This window comes from Mytilus californianus, unplaced genomic scaffold (genome assembly GCF_021869535.1).
Source record: "Mytilus californianus isolate M0D057914Y unplaced genomic scaffold, xbMytCali1.0.p SCAF_7, whole genome shotgun sequence".
Taxonomy (NCBI): Eukaryota; Metazoa; Mollusca; class Bivalvia; order Mytilida; family Mytilidae; genus Mytilus; species Mytilus californianus.
This window is the reverse complement of record NW_026262723.1, coordinates 97,275,348-97,295,972: the sequence shown is the minus strand read 5'-3', so window position 1 is coordinate 97,295,972 and position 20,625 is coordinate 97,275,348. Positions and strand designations below refer to the sequence as shown.

The window sequence follows — 20,625 nt, the reverse complement described above, 5'->3', positions numbered from 1 at the left end:
GACAGCATTTTCATTACTTAATAATACAAATCTTTTGAAGTCTTAATTTTCTTTTACAAAGGTTTATTTAAAACTACTTGCCAGTTTTTATCATTGAGTGCATTCTGCCTCGTCAGTGCTCCCGTATTAATGACACTATCATACCATATAACTTCAGATCCTGGTACAGTCTCATGTAGCTTCGCTGTCAGGTATTCCACAAACTTACATAAACAAGGAACCTTTTCTTCCTTAAATACAAAAATAATTTGCACCTCAAAATTGAGGGTTATACCTTGAGAAAACACTTTTTAAAGATGAAGACTGAAATCAATTCCTTTTATAATTATTATAATTACTCTTTTAGCATAGTTGAGTGTTTTTCCTTGTGGTAGCACAACTGTTATAACAGCTTGAAGTACAGTTGAATATTTAGATCCAGAAGTTGTCTGGATAGTGGATACCCCATTTCCCACTGAAAGTTTGAAACTACCATAGTTCTAATCAACATTAGAATGGAGACCTGAAAGATGAAAGAGTTCCAAAGCTAAATTATTTTATTATCTCCCCTTGATTATTACAAATCATTATGATTTGATTTTTGATTTTTGGTGTTTTAACGCCACTTTTAAGCACCGCTTTTGGGCTATTTCGTGGCAGCCAGTTTTTATTGGTGGAGGAAGCCGGAGTGTCCAAAGAAAACCACTGACCTTTGATAGGAAAACTGACAATCCTAGTCAATTAAGATTGGAGTCGAGTGCACCTGCACGAGCGGGGTTCGAATTCACAACCTCAGTGTTGACTGGCTAGTAATTACAGTAGAAACTACCTAGACCACTTGGCCACCGAGGCCCCAAAATCATTATGTATCAAGGCTATAGATATTTACCGAAGCCAAACAAAGAAATTTTAATGCCAAATGACTGCAACATTGCCAGCCATATTGTTTTCTAAAATTATGATCAAAAGTATACAATAATGGTTCAGCTGCAAATAAAAAATGGACTGTGACCTAAAATAATTGAGACAGGAGCCGAGAACAAAAGTTATAATAATACTTTATCCTTAACTCACATACACTCAAGCTTAAATATGCAAGAATATCGTTTAATAAATCTAAAACAATGCATGACTTGCATTAATTGTAATATTATAAACTTTTTTTTAAAGAAAATTACCACAATTTTATTTTCTATATTGATCAGCCATCCATCAAATCTGTAAAACTGTGTAATTTTGACCATTTGATCTGCAAGTGCTTGGTATGAGGATTCTGATGCTAAAAATTCTTCACATATTTTGTACCCATCATTCCATTCTGTTATCAAAGTTCCTGTAAGAAAAAAAGTAGGTATATAAGTGACAAATTAAATGGCAATTTCACACTATGTAATGTTTTTTTAACCTGTTGAATAAAGTTTCAAACATTATGCTTTTTGTCATATATATCAATAAATTAGAAATTTCATACTTTTGAGTGCCAGCTAGGTCTTTTAACAGATAACAAAAACTTAAAAGCTGGCATGGCAATAATATCAGACAGAACACTGCTTATAACTTTGAAACACTATGAAAGTCCAAACATTTTTTTAAAGATTTATATAAGTAGTACAGCTGTCAACTGTCATTTTCTATACATCAGTCATATTTATTCATAATAAAGAAAAAGTAACAATAAAAGAAAAATTTTGAGGGTTTAACTTATAAGCATTTACTTTTGGATATTGTTTTTTCTCATTAGATTTAACTTATGAGAAGTTACAAATATTTTTTTTTGATTTTTGAGCAACCAATATTCACCTAGAGATTAACCAATCTTAATTTACCTAACATTTTCACGCCATTTCTATGTGCTACATTTATCCATGTGACAGGATACATTACCTAACATTTTCACGCCATTTCTATGTGCCACATTTATCCATGTGACGGGATACATTACCTTTCATTTTCACGCCATTTCTATGCGCTACATTTATCCATGTGATGGATACATTACCTAACATTTTCACGCCATTTCTATGTGCTACATTTATCCATGTGACGGGATACATTACCTAACATTTTCACGCCATTTCTATGTGCTACATTTATCCATGTGACGGGATACATTACCTAACATTTTCACGCCATTTCTATGTGCTACATTAATTCATGTGACAGGATACATTACCTAACATTTTCACGCCATTTCTATGTGCTACATTAATCCATGTGACGGGATACATTACCTTTCATTTTCACGCCATTTCTATGCGCTACATTTATCCATGTGATGGATACATTACCTAACATTTTCACGCCATTTCTATGTGCTACGTTAATCCATGTGACTGGTGGAATTGTGATGAAATGATGACTGAAGTAAACAAATGAATCAATCAGCTGCCATTGATAAAAGTTATAGCTTCTCTCATTCTTGTCACCCTGGATAAATCTGTTCAATATATCAATTATCAAAATGATAAAATCTTGAATTATTAGATCAAATACAAATCCTATATCACTAGATTAATGCTTATCGTGTCTCTTCCAAGTACACATATATAAGTAACACTATTATCCCTGGTTAAATTTGAGTTAGTGTTAATCATGTTTTGTACAAGAATTTTGTTATAAAAATTTTTCAAACTAATTATATTCCACTTTGATTGGATATTCTATCAAACATACAAAGTCTACAAATTCCTTATAAAACCTGGAGTGATATTCGCTATGTGCTATTGACCAGTGGACAAATCTAATACTGATTTTTTTTCAATTTCAAGCCCAAAATTAGTCTCTAATTGTACTTTGGAATTTAAAAATTCTTTCAATGTTCAGTTCCTTTTATTAGGCATGTTTTTGAAGTATTTTCTACATAACATTGACATTTAATGTGTTTTTGCAATCCTGAAAAACTGAATGGCTGGATGCACACACTACATGACCTTGTAGATTCTCTAAAACATTTTCTGATATGTTAATAAACAAATACAAACTGATCAGTTTAGTACAAAACAAACCATGTATGAAAAACTCATGTAAGATGAAAAGATTCTATTTTTAGGTTTTTTTCTACAGTGACGTATGCACCTTGAAATAAAATATACCTGTCTTCAAGATAGCCTCCCCTCATATCATGACAAACAAGTGTTTTTGGTACTGTTTCATCAGTGTGGGGCCTCTCTCTTAAACATTCTGTACCCTGCTTCATCTTGTTTGGAATACCCTCACCTGTCCAAATTCTTACTTCCTCCAAAGTCTTCAGAGGATGACATTCCATGTCAGATATTGCCTAACCAAAATATTATTATCATTAATGTTAAAGGGGAGACCATTTGATATTCTGGGGGGGCCAGGAGATATTCATTTTCACCTGTTGATAGTACAGCTTATTTAAAATCATGTTTTGTACACACTGATTTCCTGCAATATCCTACATTTTGTTGGGCCGAATATAAAATGGTTACACCCCCAAAAGCATAAAGTTTTTCACATATTCATTGTAATTTTCTATAAAATCTCATTTATTGCTTACATATGTTTTCAGATGATCTTTTGATGACAAATACATTCCTATAAATGTGTAAATACAATTACATTTTTAAAGTCAAAAGCACATTCCTATAAATGTGTAAAAGCACCTGTTAGTTGACCTTCTGCTGACTCTGAAAGTTTGTTAACCACCTTAACTGCATATCTTTTCAACCTCAGCAACTTAAACTTTATCAATAACTCAATTGTTTTGATTTGTTACTTTAGTGTTTTGAGCGAATGAAGTTCTCTCATATTTAGAAAGTGTGAACATATAATTGCATTACATCTATCAGGACATTAGAAGATTACAGTTAATGGGCTGACCTGTATTTGACAAACTGATAAGGTACACAAAATGTAATAGTTGTGTCTCTGTATTTCTCTCATGTCAACAATGCATAATACTGACTCATTAATAATGAATCATTGAAATCAGAGGAGTGACCATCATTAAAATATTGAAAATGAATAAAAGGATATATAGGGTAAACATCAGAGAAAGCAACCCTGTAACACATGCAAACCAAAAAACTGATATAAAAACGACACCTCTGAGTCAATGATAAACAAGGGATTCATAATAGTACAAATCCTACATTTTTTTTAAGCACTTTGAATTGAATTTGTGGATTTGTATTTTTGTTTTGTTACTCATCTTTAGTTTTCTGTGTTGTTCTGTATAATAAAATTATGTATATTTCTATATTTTCGTCTTTATCTTTTTTTGTCAAGGGTTAGGCTTTTTTATTTTAAACTTACCATTATAAAAAGAAAAGTGATAGGATTGCCAATGAGACAATTATCCGACAGATCCAAATGACTTGGATGTAAACAACTATAGGTCACTGTACAGCCTTCAATAATTACCCTTCAATAATTACCAAACCCGTACTGTATAGTCAGTTATAAAAGACCCTGACTATCTTTTATGCTTATGATTTTCTTGTTTATGTATCTTCTTACTCTTTTTTCTGTTGTACTTTATGTGGTAAATATCTACATGTTCTTACCTGTTGTTCTGACATTTTAAATATCTTGAACAGGGTGCTTATCAATCTGTTAATATACTGCATACAGGAATACATACATCAGGATCCAGGAAACTTGAAGTTGGTAGAGTATACTTTACGTTCATCCTAAAATCAGAAATTTAAAAAAAATGCATAAACATCATATACTGGCAGTTATATTCCCCTAACTTATAAAAAAAACCAAGTGAAACTGCGAGCTACTGCTCACTGATGATACCCCCGCCCAAATACTTGACTGTCAACAGGAAGTTGTTGAGTGATGAATCTGAAAACGCATCACACGGTATAGCTGACTTATATAAACCCTGAAACCAAATTTCAGAAATCCTTATGATGTAGTTCCTGAGAAAAATGTGACGAAAATATTCATGGGACGGACGGACGGATGGACGGACAGACAGACAGAGGTAAAACAGTATACCCCCACTTTTTTAAAGCGGGGTATAATAATAAGGATATCTATTACATTGTATGATTACAAATGAGATAACTATTTACAAAAGACCAAAATACAAGGATGGGAACAACTACATGGTATTCTCATGTACTATAGTCATTTTGTGATTATTAGTCTTGTAGTATATTTTGAAGAGAGAGAAAAACCAATAATACTGTAATAACAATTTTATCAGTTTATATCAGCAATATAATTTATATGGAAATGTAACAATAATAAAATAATTATTGTTACATTGGAGACTAATTGCCAGTATGCAGGGTTGGGTAAGGAACCGATTAATTACGAATGTAACAATAATATTTGTGTCTACGGTTACATTGCGCTATTGTTACATCGTCATCAATATACTGCAATGTACGATGGGACTAAAAATATTTATTAAAATAAAATTTGAAAACTTTTATTTGATATTTAAAATATTGCATACAATTTTTAAAATCTTTATTTGATATTTACAATATTGCATACAATTTTTAAAATCTTTATTTGATATTTACAATATTGCATACAATTTTTAAAATCTTTATTTGATATTTACAATATTGCATACAATTTTTGAAATTCTTATTTACAATGACAGTTTCTACAAATCCAGTATGTTGTTTTTGGAGCATGTTTTAGTCCGACGCATTGTTGGTGAAACCACTCGATCCAAGCAGCCATTACAAACCAGTGATGCGGCATTTTATACGTTTGTATTGCATATAGTTCAATTCCATTCTGCACTTTTTTGAAGATAAAAATTTGAGTCTAGATATTGTTTTAGTTTCGATTTATACGCATCCGAAGTTTTAAATTTTTCACCCAAAACAAATTTGGTAATAGGAATCACTTCATTCCGATTGTTCAAAGTATAATGACAGTAATAAGGGTACTGAGGTGTGCAGTTAAATACATAGAAGTGAACAATTTTCTCAGTCAAAGTTTTAACAATGAACCATTGAACTATATTTTTCGCCTTTGACACTGGCACTACTTAACTGGATCAGTTTCTTTAAGAACATCAAAACAATTAAATAAAAATACTTAAAACTATTTAAACACATTTTGTTGAATATAAATAAATTATTATTATTATCATTATTACAAATATTATCTAGTACATATCAAAGAATTAAGCAACAAAACTACAGAGGTTAGAGTTTTAAGAAATTTTTATTATCGTGGCATTCTTTAATGTAACAATAACTCAATGTAACCGTAGACACAAATATTATTGTTACATTCGTAATTAATCGGTTCCTTACCCAACCCTGTATTCCGGCAATTAGTCTCCAATGTAACAATAATTATTTTATTATTGTTACATTTCCATGTAACCGTATCCAGTGCCTTTTATATAACAATACTGACATACCAGCCAGTATTGTGATCGCCAAGGTGATCATGTATATAATTCCTTACAATGTCACACACAACCATGAGTGTAACTGTAAGTAAAACACATTTAATATTGGAAAATAAGCTTAAATGTGTTGCTACAAACGGGGAAGACAAGAAAAAGGGCCTTTGTATTTGACTCATGCAACTTTCACTGTACTTGGCAGCGAAGCGTTGCCAGTATTGTACAGTAATATGAAATTGTAGCTTCACTGATCCTATTTATGGTGAAAATACTATTACTATTGAATAAATGACATTAGCAACTATGACATTATCAGACATATCACTGTGACACAAACAATTACCTGATTACATAAGACTACAAAACTTCTTTACCGGTTGTTGACAAATTATAGTTATCTCCCCATTTACAGTGAACAAGAGCTAAATTTATCTATATGAACTATATCAGTCTATCAAGTGAAAGTAGGAGTTTCTTGGTTGATGGTGTTACTGTACAGGTATTGATATTTTAAAACGTTTAAATGTACAACTGTAAATAATGTACATATTTAATACTAACCTAAATAAATCCCATTGGGAGTGACCCTTAGAAAGGGTGAACCTACCAGACAGGTAACAGGTAACAGGAATGACTAGACTGGTCGAGACAATTTAACTAATGGATAATTATAAACTATACTGTAATCATGATATAAGTTCACGTCAAATCACACTCTCCGTCTCTGTTTTATATATATTTATTGACAGTTTTTTTTTCTTCTTCTTCAAACTTGAACTAGTTTCTGATAATTGTCCTACTAAATTTTGGTGATATATAAAAAGTAAGTTTAAGGTAGATCATAAGTATATATTTTTTTAGATAGAATTTTCTTATACTTTGCCAAAATGAAGATTTTATTATGCTTTTTTTCACAAATATAATAAAAAGTATGGGTCACCGTGATATTTTCCAAGCTATGAGTCGTTGAAAATTGCCTAAATTTGGTTAGATTGTTCATGAAAAAAAGCATTTGTGTGCATAAAAAAAATTCTATGAGATAGAATTTTGAAATAAATTGTGAGAATATAGGTTTTATAAAATGTTTAAAGAAAATATAAAGAAAAAATGGTGTCACCGAACTTGTTTTCTTGCTTCAAGTAAAAATAAAAAATTTCCCTATCAGTCCAGTATATATTCTTTACTAAAAGAGTTATCTCCCCTTAAATGGCTTATTTGAAAAAAAATGATTCTAAATACACAAAATTTGATATTTGTTTAAATATTTTGTATAATACAATAAATTACCAAGTTTTCCTTATATAAATAAACAGTCTATATATATATAACCATTAAATTGCAAATCTGTCTCCAAATTTGCAGATTTGGGCAAATAACTTGACCGATTTTGTACTGCGATTGTACAGTCCAAGATGGCGGTATACCATGTATCTACCTTAATAGATCATAATAAGCAAGGATTTGTACTTGTAATATTTATAAGTAAGTAACTTTTATTCATATTCGCTACAGTACACTTTCAAAACAATAAACACGACATTATAAAAGACCTTACAACCGACTATAACATTTAAACAAAACATCATAGCAGAGACATATAATACAAGAGATTCGCAACTCGGCGAACTAACTTAATATCTCCCGGCCACTAGGAAATCCTCGCGAGATCTTCTTAGGTAATTAAAAGTATTAAAAGTACTCGAAGTAAAGATGAATGTTCTGAAATAACATCATGAACTGATTATGGAACACACCGGCTTTCAGTGTTAAGATTATCATAATCAAATTATATATCTATATAATTTGGGTTCATGTCTAATTACTTTATTTGGATTAATTTGTTTATAACTCTGAATTAAATTTTGTATTATTGACATAAAATAATTAGCAGTTGATTAATTTTTAGCCGATTAATTTTATTGTGTGTTCATTTTTATTTGATATTTTCATAATGGGCTTCTATTGAATATACACCTGTCTCAGAGACATAATTTCAGTGTGACATGTATATTAGGTACATGTATGAATTATTCGATGACCAGGTGATTCACAACATGTTAAAATGAGTTTTAATTGACACCTTGTACACTATACATTTATTTCCCGTGCCGGAGGGAGATATGAAGATTTGTTCACATAAGAATATTCATATTTCACGAGGGCTCTGCCCGAGGGAAATATGATTTTTCGAGGGTGAGCAAATCTTCATATCTCCCGAGGCAAAGGGAAATGCATGTTTTTTTCCACTGCCTATGCTTTGTTTACTATCAATACATTAAATATTATTTTGCATACATTTTTTTTCTTATCCGCTTGTTTTTGTAAGTCAAACTAAACACGACATACCTATTGATAAACAGTAAGGATCAAAATTTAATTATAAGTCTTTTTGTTTTATCGTCTGAAATAAATTTGAACACGATGATGATTTTTGCTATCGCTATTTTAAGAAGAATAAGAAGTTCAAAACGTTATGTACATTAACCGCGCGTAACGTCGCACGAAGTAATCCCAACATTTCAGAGGGTAATATGATCCTCAGAATGGAATATGAAGATTTGTTCAATGACACGTGGGATAGTCTCAACCAATCAAATATTGATTAAACTATCAATATGTTTAAACAGTGGAATAAAATAATTAATCAAATTTTAATGATTTATAAATATCAAGAATAAAAGACAAAGCCGATCATGATTAACAATAAATTAACAAATAAATAAAAATCAGTTTTTAAATACAATATTTAATTTTATAATTTTTGAAATTTTACTTTTTGAAAGAGTTTAGACTCGATCCTGGAGTGTAACAACGTGTTCATCATTAATTGGGCTTGCATTAAGTTTTTTCTTTAGGATTGTCGGTAAATGTATGATTTCTAAGTGTTTTTGAAAGTTTCATTATTGGCTTGCATTGAGTTGTTTTTTTAAATGATTGTCGGTAAATGTGTGGTTTCTACATGTTCTAAGTGTGTATTGAGGATTAATATTAAAGAAAATTACAATTAATTTCTCATTTGAATAAAGTTTCATTCATGTGCACGCAATATGGCAAAGTCCGATTTTATTTCGTGGGATGACGATCTTAATAGTTATGACTTAGATATACTCCGAGTTGAATAAACTGATAACGAACTCTTTGTTGCTAGTGATAGTGACGAAGACATAAGCGAGAGACCAGCCAAAAATACAAAAAAACACTGAATTGAACAATAGTGCATACATACATGGATATGTGTGTCCTCTGTGCAACAAAAATCTAAAAAGAAAACAAAACTTTTAAGTGGGAGTCGAGGTAACACATCAAAGCAACATGGAAGACACTACTTGTGAAAGGTTATAGCCTTATTTCCACGGGACAATCATGTGTAGTGGTTTTTGTTTTTTTTCTGGGGGAAGGAGATGACAGTTTAAAAGTAAGATTGTTTTATGTGTACATATACAAATCCTTGGTGTAAATAAAATCTTTTATTATCACATATATATATATATCTTTTATTATCACATATATATATATATACAGTTATAGTAGTCAGGTAGACTGGAAAAGTAAGTCAACGGACACAAATTCAATTTATTTTGCAGTCACCATTGAAATGTCCTCATACGATTTAATTTCAGCAAATATTTGTCTTCATATGAATATGGTTCATGTTTTGAATGAGAAGCGTAGTCTGAAACGACAACAGATGCATGAAGCTTATTCATAATATTACGACCAGTTGTAGAAGGTTTCTTTTTCTATGAAAATTTTACTCCTTTTGTAAATTTACTGCCTTCGTTCATCATTGGCATCCTAAAAAGAAAAAGAAAAAATGAATTCAGAATAGAAGAAAATAAACAACTTTTCCCTAAACAGAAAGAAAAATGAATAATTTGCCCCACAAAAAGCAGGCTATAAATTTCATAGTGCACAAAAATGAAGGACTGGTTTAAGGAAATGTGTCCATGAACAATTTCAATATTTAGCCAGTTTAATATAAAAAAAAAGAAAAGAAAAGAAAAATACCTTATTTGTTCACATTACACTTCCACTTTGAAATGAACAATAAAAATTTTACAACCCTGACATGTGTTGTATTATATGTCTCTGATCATAGTAAGCAAAGTTTAATCTATTTAAAACGACATATAGACATAATATATAGATATAAGAAGATGTGGTATGAGTGCCAATGAGACAACTCTCCATCCAGGTCACAATTTGTAAAAGTAAACCATTATAGGTCAAAGTACGGTCTTCAACACGGAGCCTTGGCTCACACCGAACAGCAAGCTATAAAGGGCCCCAAACATGACTAGTGTAAAACCATTCAAACAGGAAAACCAACGGTCTAATCTATATAAAAAACGAGAAACGAGAAACACTTATGAACCGCAACAACAAACGACAACCACTGAACATCAGATTCCTGACTTAGTACAGGTGCAAATAAATGCAGCAGGTTTAAACGTTTTAATAGGCGTCAACCTTCACCCTACCTGAAACAATAGTGTAACATCACAACATAGAAAGATAAGCATACATGAACGTGCATATATATATATATATATATATACATAACTATTACAAAGGATTAGCACACATTAGCGTCATATAAAATAAGCATACATAAGCATCAGATTTAAATAGAAAAGCGTATGGACCAAAAGTGCTTTTAAAATGTCTCATAAACACACACAAATAATAATTTAAGCATGACAAGACATAAATCACTATTATAAATAAGCATCATAGCATGAAATTTAGCCAATAAGCAAGTATCGTAAAGCAGATAGCAACAATGTAAGGCAGATAAAGCTGATAGCTGGAATATAACTATGCCGTGAGACAGTACTGTTTGGTATTTGCTGGTACTGCAGAAACAATTTTGTCCACCACACCAGCTAGATATGGTCAAACGAGGCCATATTTCTGGACTCATTTGGGATTGAATTCCAAAATCTTTGTTTGAACTGTATGTAAACTATAGGATAATCCTTTCATAAGAACATGTTTTATATTAGTTCTTCACAATTAAGAACCATCAAATCCTACAATTTCATTGGTCGGAATTTTTTTTATCTAGTTGTATTGGCTGTGAACAGGCTTCAGTAACTGCGAGTACTCTTATTTCTGTGCTTTGTTTTTATTGTTTTATGTTAGTTGTTTTTGTGTCTCGTACCGATCTTTTGAATTGAGCCAATTGCCTCTGAATTTTACAGTTTTTTCTTATGTTGTATTGTTACACCACTGTCTGATGCAGGTTAGCAGGTGACCTATAGCTGCTTACGTTTACGTTCTTTGGACTGTGGTGAATAGTTGTCTTATTAACCACCTTACCAAATCTCTTAATTCTATATATCAATTTACACATTCTAGAAACTATGGGACGAGATAACCTCTTTATCTTTTTATAAAAGCTTTTGGGCTCTTTTAGGTCCCAATTCTTTTATATGACTGTAAAACTAGGACAGTTAACGTTTTTAACACTTTTTAAATTTCGTGCGTTAGAAGCGCTTTTCGAGATTTACTTTCATCAAGAACGTTCAAACCAACACAGATTGAAAGCCAGGAATGTATAAATATGAAAAAAAAACGTAGTTAGGAGTTTTATGACCAAAATCAATCTTAAAAGAATACAGAAATTCCTCTAAAATCAAATTTGCCTGCAGGACTTGGAACTTTAGTTTCTACTTAATTTCATACTTTATCAACAGAGAATTTTGTTATAAATCATGTCAGAGCCATAGTTTAAAGATAAGAAATCAGGTAAATGACAGTTAAACTTTGATAAGTGAACGACGCAAATAAGGACAATATTGAAGAACAATGAAGCGGACTTTTGTGTTAGTCTGTTGTATTAGTAAGTAACTTTGATATATGTATTTTTTAATGATTTTTAGTCATTTATATAGAAAGTAAAAAATAGGAAAAGTTGTTATTATACACTGTTTTTTTATACTGTTATAGGCTTAGCAGTTGCTTGTGTTGACTTGTCTGGTAATTGTTCAGACAAGAGTTTATGTATCTTAAAAGCCTACAGAGCTGGTTGTCAGAAATTATGCGGCTGTCCGGGTAAGTTTTATTGAGAACGTATCAAACTGTTCAATGATTTAGTCCTCAAATATACACTTCAAAATTGCTTTAACATAATGACCAAACGATATTCGTGTACATTTTTGCTCTTTACCGAGAATTGGGACGTAAAGAAAATAACTAATCGATTTAATGGTAAACATTGAATCATAACTTATTAGAGGAATATGAAATATCCAATGTACTGATCTTCACTTTTCTAAAGCTCACACTTACATGACGGTCATTCATATAGTCATTTTCAAAACGTAAAGCAATTTACTCGATGGTATCTTCAAAGATGGTGTTTTCATAGATCATTTCAAGTCTTGTCCATTACACTCCGTAAATGAAGCGCAGTAGATAAAAGGACCAAGTATCACGGTGATACACATATGCAAGACTAAAATATTAAAGCTAAATGCACTACTTAAGTCGGCAAAAGTTGACACAACACTCCTAACAAAATTTTGTAGTAATTTTACAACGCGCGAAGAATGGTACGATTTAACCATAATGATAGGATTTCCGTGAGCACAAGTATATATGGAATTACCTTCACCAGGTACGCTAGTGACCAAGAGTTTGGAAAGCCGAAAAGATAAATTTTCAGAGAGCATTAAAACCAAAAGGACCTGAACACAACACACTAAATTGCTGACTACCTGCATTTGGTCGGCTGTTAATGCCTCATCCGTGACGCTAATAACCAATTTGATAAAAGCAGATGATAAACAGACTTCTGCAATTGACCCAACACTCCAAAACATTTTATCAAACTATTTAATGAGCTGACTACTGGGCTGGTGATATACTCGGGGACGAAATGTCCACCGGCAATGGCATCGACCCTGGGGTTGTAAAATCTCATCAAAGATATCAGGCTTATAATTTGGTATGCCAAAGGCGCGTTTCGTCTTCATAAGACTCATCACAGATGCGCGAATTAAAAGAGTGGAAAGCCAAATCAAAGATGAACAGCAATAATTTTTGAAAATTCCGAAAAGTTGTGCCGGCTTAGGCAATCAACACCCGGGGATAGAAAAACCTTAGTGTTTTGAATATTTCAACGTTTTATATAAATAGTAAATTTACAGAAAATTAACATATCAATCAGAGTATGACAAGTTTGTTTTTCCGGAGCATGACAGTTCCGAATAATGGGTACCGTAGTTGCACATACTTTTTATGTCTCCGTACTATGCTTAAAAAGTAATCCGCTAATAAATTCAATGATTTGGATATATATCAAATTAAAAAATATATACCACTAATTTGCTGACCGTTATGGAATATATTTGTGTCAGTGATGACCAAGGATGTGTTCCAATTGTCGTAACCAGAATGCCGTTCTCTTTTCTTCCATTGTGGCATCACCGACTGAGACTTATTATCAGATTTGTACTTGTATGAACAAAACGACGGGTGCTCATGTGGAGCAGAAACTGCATACCCATGAGACACCCGTCTTGTTACTCCTATAAAATACGTTGATAAGTTTTATCAAGTGATTAGGAACAAGTAAAATGTTGATTAAAGGCGACAAAAACCACCAAGTACATAGGTGTTGATTTAAGCCAGATTCTGTCATAAACCATCATATGTCAAAGTAAAAAGACATGACAAAAGTTGTAATATTACATAAACAGGGACATATTTTAGATAGACGACAGTGTACGTTGATTTATAGAAGCGTTAAATTTTCCAGTAAGATCAGAAAATTGGGACATAGTTACGAATCTGACATTCAACCATATCAGAATTGCAACCGTATAGTTTGTGAAGTGATTATGCAGTCAGATGTCTTCATAACATTGCAAGAAATGAAAGTTCACAATAAGAACAATGAATTCACCGCGATTTCATTATTTTTTTTAGACAAGACACAAGACAAGACACAAGACAAGACACCAGACACAGACACAGAAGCAAGGTGAAAACTGAAATAAGAACTAGAATGATAGTTAATATATAATTTCATACTATTACTCAGTCAGTGTTTAAGAAGTTTTAAACCTTATCCCAAAAGAAATAGCCATTGCTTTCACAATAATGAAACCTCTCTATTTTATTTCAAACAGTGATGGATAGAGAAAAATATCTGCGGCTTAATATCTTTATGAAGGAATCATTTATTTAATGAAGAATTGAAAAATAAGATAAGAAAATAATTTCAGATACATTATTAATGAAAAAGTGCTTTTCAAAAAGTAGTCTACATTGAATTAAAGAAATTACTGCTTTCCTTTGAATATCATTTATCACGGACTACATTTGTACGTATGATTATGTACATTAAAAAAAATATCAGGTGGCATATGGTCCCATGTAAGTGCAGTGAAATGGATTTGTATTATTTTGCTTGATTTACGGATATCTTTCTTTTTCAGTTTTTCACTTTCCTTATGAAAAGAGAATAGATATAGGAAGATGTGGTATGAGTGCCAATGAGACAACTCTCCATCCATATTACAATTTATAAAAGTAAACCATTATAGGTCAAGGTACGGCCTTCAACACGGAGCATGTCTGCTTCAACCTTGCAGTGAGGTACTTGCTTCAAACATTTTAATTCCCCAGAATACATAAACATTGTTCACAAGTTATCGCCGGTTGCGGTGACCTATAGGCGAACAAATGCAATAATTTGCGGCAAACTCAGAAAATCTCTAAAAAATTAATTAACTTTGCCGCAGACTTTACAGCAGGTTTTAAGTTTGCACCAGATTTTGAAATAGGCTTAAACAGTAATATATAACACTCTTAGTTATATTGAGCATGCTCTATGCAATGAAAACAGACATCCTGTTTGATCAAATTTGAAATTGGAGGGAGGTGAATTTGTAGGTATGTTCATGTAAAATATAAATGAATATCTAAAACGATTTATATAAATATCTTTGTTGTATATGACCTGGAGTTGGCCATGCATTTGTTCACCTTTCTGTAAGTCATTGTAGATTGATATATAGCATGACTATTGTTTAGTTATGCATGAAAGCTGAGGAGCAATAGTATGTTACCAAAATATATACATGTATGTCAAATGAACCCCCATTTTTTGTTTCACAAAAACCAAACCAGTATTAAAATGTTATGACGGATGCATACTAAACATACAAAATAACGGTACTATGCAAGAATTATCAACTTATCTGCAACTATTTATAAAATTTTGTTTTTGTTACCAACCTTTTTACCCCTTTTTCTCTTGTAAGTATTTTCAGGAATGCCGGCAAATAATTATTAAACGGAAGTTAAATTAGAAACAAACTGCACACTTGTGTTTCTTAATGAATGGAATACTTTAATTTCAAATTTCTTCAATGACTAGCAGAGATGTTAGTTAGATGAATATATTAAGATATTTTGTTATTTTATTGAAACCAATATCCATAATTATCTTTTTCAGCCTATGTTTAAAAATGATGCATCATTAACATATTTAATTCACAGTAAGTTCACATAAAAAAAATGTCAGAAGTTTGCCTCAAACTTTATAAGGCTATAAAAAGTTTGTCAGAAGTTTGCCTCAAATTTTATAAGGCTATAAAAAATTTGACAGAAGTTTGCCTCAAACTTTATAAGGCTATAAAAAATTTGTCAGAAGTTTGCCTCAAACTTTATAAGGCTATAAAAAATTTGTCAGAAGTTTGCCTCAAACTTTATAAGGCTATAAAACATTTGTCAGAAGTTTGCCTCAAACTTTATAAGGCTATAAAAAGTTTGCGGTAAATGTAAACAACCTTCATTTGCATGGTAAAAAGTCGCCTTCAATGGAAACAATTTGCCGCAAATTAAGCTCTAAGTTTGCCTGCAAAACTGCCACAATAGTTACCAGAAGGCTGATTGTTTTGATAAGAGGTATTGTAGGTATATGCATCCCTCAAATCGACTTGAATTAGAATAAAGTTTCATCAGTAGATTACTGAAGCTTACCTTTCAACACGGTTTGACTATTACACCTTTCAAAACCCACAACCAAGCCTTCTCTTAAAAAGAATACTAATGTGTATGTCGTTAATCCTTACTTTTATTTCTTTTCAAAGCCTGAAGCAGAGAAGAGGATTTTGTAATATCAGCTACGATTGTAGTTGCAGAAGCGGACAGGTCGCTGTTTGCGTACACCATGTTTGTATATGTGAAGATCCAGTTGGAAAATAGGTAGCTGAATTTTTATCAAATATATTTTACTTGCAGTGTATATGTTAGCGGCAATAAGTGAAATTAGGCATTAAGTTTAAATCCTAGTCAATAAGCTAACGCCTAGGCAATAAGTCTATTGCCTAAATAGTGTTAGGCATTAATCTTAAATCCTAGGATTTAAGCCTAAATCCTGAAAAATGTGTCCAGGCATTAATCTTAATGCCTAAAATGTAAATGCGAGTAAATAAAAAAACATTTGTTCAAAATTCAAACACATTTGGTACATACTAACGTGATAAGAACTGAAGTTTAAAATGTCAACTCCTTGAAATAAAGTCACCAGTTCTGACCACTTTATTTTTAAACTCGGGTATAACCAAAGCTGTAAATTCACGACCATTGTGATAATGCAGTTTATGGGACACACTAAAAAATAAAAACATTAAAAATATGAAACCCTTAATTAAAACAAAAGTTACCTCCACTTAAGCACATTTTGACGTACAAAATCTAATGTTAAAAACTTTTGTAAGTTGATTTTGGTATGGTTTAAGACATTTATAGTTTCCATTTTGGTTTAATTGGCAATCCATTAAATCAACCTGTCCTCTACTGTTGAACTCTTCGGATAAAATGGCTTTCCATTCTACTCCCTTTTCTAACATACCTTTTCTTCATGTTACAATTTTCCCAAAGTGAAAAACATTGTTCGATGTAAATATTTGCATAAATATTAAATGTTCCCTTTCCAAAGTACCACGATAAAGAAAAAAATAAATTTTGATTTTTTTTCTCATCATTCTCCTTTACTCTACTTATCAATCTTTCAAAGTCCCCTAAGGTAAAAAAAAAATGTCATACGTTTTTTTTCTAATTGCAGTAGTCTATAGTTGCCATCTTTTCTGTGGATTCTAAAAGTTAAAAGTTAAAAAATTATCATTGTAAAATCTGTTAAATTAGACCAAGTGTATATCAATATTTGGAATACAATTTAAAAAATACTTTAAATCAAGAACATTTTACCGATTGTATATCTACTTGGAAGATTAAAAAAAAATCCCAAAATTCACTTATTGCTAGGTTGAATAGTCATCATTATATTTCAGGAAATAAGCTTAATGCCTGAAAATTTCAGGCAATAACTTAATGCCTAGGCGTTAGCTTATTGCGTAGGATTTAAGCTTAATGCCTAATTTTACTTATTGCCGCTAACATATATAAATGAAATGAGGCGTGTTAAATTACAACTAGATGGCAACTCAAATACACAAGCAAACAAAGAGGACTTCTTCAGACTAACAGCCAACTCATCCAGTCTCACTGCCTTTCATATGACGAGCAACAACGAATTCCTAAATGAATAAAAACTTGGATAATAACAAACTTATGCGATATCTTTGGCCTTGTCAAAAGCTACTAAAGATACCAAGTTGTAATTTGCTACGCCAACCGCGCGTTTCGTCTACATAAGACTCATCAGTGCCGCTCGAATAAAAAAGTTGGAAGTAAATTCTAACATCGAATTTTAAGAGCATTGCGAGCCAAACATTCCCAAAAGTTTTGCCAAATACGGTTGAGGACATCCATACATGCGGTAGAAACACCTTAATTGGTGTTTCGAATAAATCAAAATTTGATAAAACAGAAAATTTACAAAAAATGGTTCTGTCAATACAAGGTGCTAACTATTGGGCTGGTGATACTATCGCGACGAGAAAGATAGACCTAGTAGTGTATTCGTTGTACAAAATTAGATAATTGAATTGAGAGTGCAAACAACGAAAAATACAATACCGAAATCCTGTCCCAATTGCCTGTGGTCCAACCGCAAAATCTTCGTCAACCTGCTGAAGAAGGACGACTTAAATCGACACAACACAAGTTCAGCTCAGTAGTCAGTACTTCGGTACTGACATGATTTAACAAACTTTTCTAAAATTGTCCGTTTTTAAATTTTGAAATTATTAAGAAACTAAGGTTTCAACTCCCTCAGGCAAAGTTGACTTTAGATGAATTTGACTGTTTATTTTAGGTATTTTTGTCATATAGCTCTTCAACGGTTTCGGTACTTATTCATCCTTGGATTTCAAATATTTGGCTTTAAGCGTTTCCTGATGAAGGTAAATCCAGAAAAGCGCCTCGGACGCATGAAATTATTAAACGTGTTGTTTTCATATTTTACAGTCATCATAACGATTATATATACCGATACGATATGTCTGTGTTTCAATTACGACGGATATGTGTTTGTGGTCTTATGACGTCAGAATAGTCGTCTAATCTGTGAATTTAGCGGTGATGTCCTATTCACTATTGAGACATTATTGACTGAGTATTGTTTCGCATGGCAGATGTTAGCAGGTGACGAATACCCTGTTGACATATTCGGTTAAGCTCCGTTTGCAATTCCCTCAGGGTTTTTCCTATTAATTGTATATTCAAAATGAATTTTTGAACATTGGTAAACTACTGTTGCCCCTTATTCATTAAACATTTTTCTTCCTTTTTCAGAAAAAGTAAAGAGATTTCAAAAGCTACATTTGGACATGTAAAGTATATTCTTGAAATAAAGTACACCGAATTATATCATGTTATGCCCAACTGTGATGAAATGAATTTGCTTAGTTTAGTGATATTGAAGTTGTTAGTATTATATGGAGATTTAGTAAACGCTTTTATGCGATATATAACATACAAAATTAATAAGTATCGAAACAATATTTCTTATAAGTGGCGCTAGAACGCAAATACAGGATCATTTTTACCACTGCAAGTGCGAATTTTATTCACACAATGTTTAATTTACTGTTTCTTCACTGACTGATTTGTTGACCATTATGGTTTGTTTCTGTCAAAGGCGGCTGCGTTTCTGTGCCTTAGCTCGACTGTCACCAAGAATTTATTCGATAAGATTTTTCCTAACATCACAATCATTTCCCAAGCCTAAAATCTGTTGGAAGCTATATATTGTCTTGCAGATGCAAATTAATTCGATTTGGTTAGAAATGTCCTCTGATGCAAAATTTGCAAAAACCTGTAAAATTCTCAATTTTGTATCCGATAGTGACCGGAAGGGTCAGTAGATCATTATACATGTGTGGCACTCGTCGTGTTGCTCATGGTAGAATTGCTACAAATCTGTGGTTATTTGTGACAGATATTCCATAACGGTCAACCAACTCATGATGGCGACTGTAAATCTTTGAAGGGATAACTTTAATTTAACTACTAAAAAACCTTGGTTCAATAGCTTCCATGATGAAGGTTAATAAGTTTTCCATGGTGAACGTAATATTAAAAACATCGCTTCGGATGGAATTTTTAAAGCGTTAATTTCATTTACGAGTACTAGGTCTATATCACAGCTGATGGACTGTTAGTCCCAGGGGGTATCATCAGCTTAGTAGTCAGTGTTTCGTTACCGACATGATTTATAACATATTTTTCTAAAAATCTCCGTTGATGAATTAAGAAATTACAAAGAAACTAAGGTTCCAACTCACTTAGACAATGTTCACCTTAGTTGAATATTTTACTCTCCATCAAGCAAAATTAAGATGGGAAAAAGTATTGGATTATCAAATTAATTGGGAAATATATACGCCATATGCTCATATTGCTGGAATATTGCTATAATAAATGAAAAGTCACAATGGGAAAATTGAAATAATCTTTGTTTAAGTGAACGCAGGTGGGAGTGCTTAATTATAACCAGGTAGCTATGAGGAGTTTTTACACCCATTGGATATATACCACTGCTGTTGGACGTTTCGTCCTCTAATGTTTCATTAATCCAGTAATCTGCAATCCTGCGCTGACAAGAATAATATCATTGAAGCTGTCATTTTCTGTTCAAAACTGTTATAATGAGTAAGTACATTTTTGAGTAGTGATTTACTTTACTCAATGTTTAATTAATCTGAGCCAAAACTGCGTATACCAACATGGCCATTATTAATGTAAAAACACAGTGTTAAATTTCACGTAATCATCATTTATCTGAAAAGATTGAGCATGAATAAAAAATCTTCTGACGAACAAAATTGCTATCGTTTCTAAATATTAGAACAAGTCACACACTGTTAAGC

The 20,625-nt window shown here is 31.9% G+C and overlaps 1 protein-coding gene and 1 long non-coding RNA gene across 7 annotated transcripts in view; one reads left to right on the top strand and one right to left on the bottom strand.

Annotated features, from left to right (window-relative positions):
- LOC127708815 (cytosolic endo-beta-N-acetylglucosaminidase-like) overlaps positions 1–6,955 on the bottom strand; it is a 36,754-nt gene extending 29,799 nt beyond the window's left edge. Inside the window, exons 1-2 of one of the 5 annotated variants that reach the window (XM_052213960.1) lie at positions 6,896–6,955; positions 4,509–4,634 (exon numbers count right to left, since the gene is read on the bottom strand). In XM_052213960.1, coding sequence (XP_052069920.1) covers positions 4,509–4,583 — 75 coding nt within the window. In that variant the 5' untranslated portion in view covers positions 4,584–4,634; positions 6,896–6,955. Of the gene's footprint in view, positions 1–1,863; positions 1,955–2,094; positions 2,141–4,508; positions 4,635–6,677; positions 6,736–6,895 lie in introns of those variants that run through there. The other 4 variants (XM_052213957.1, XM_052213958.1, XM_052213962.1 and 1 more) reach the window with 4 other exon arrangements.
- Positions 6,218–19,170, top strand: LOC127708827 (uncharacterized). 2 transcript variants are annotated; one of them, XR_007985397.1, is made up of 6 exons: positions 6,757–6,833; positions 7,697–7,816; positions 12,287–12,391; positions 14,270–14,324; positions 16,441–16,555; positions 19,049–19,170. It is a non-coding gene; the product is annotated as an uncharacterized LOC127708827 (long non-coding RNA). The 2 variants fall into 2 exon arrangements; XR_007985396.1 differs by lacking the exons at positions 6,757–6,833; positions 7,697–7,816 and adding an exon at positions 6,218–6,421.
- The last annotated feature ends 1,455 nt before the right edge of the window (positions 19,171–20,625 follow it).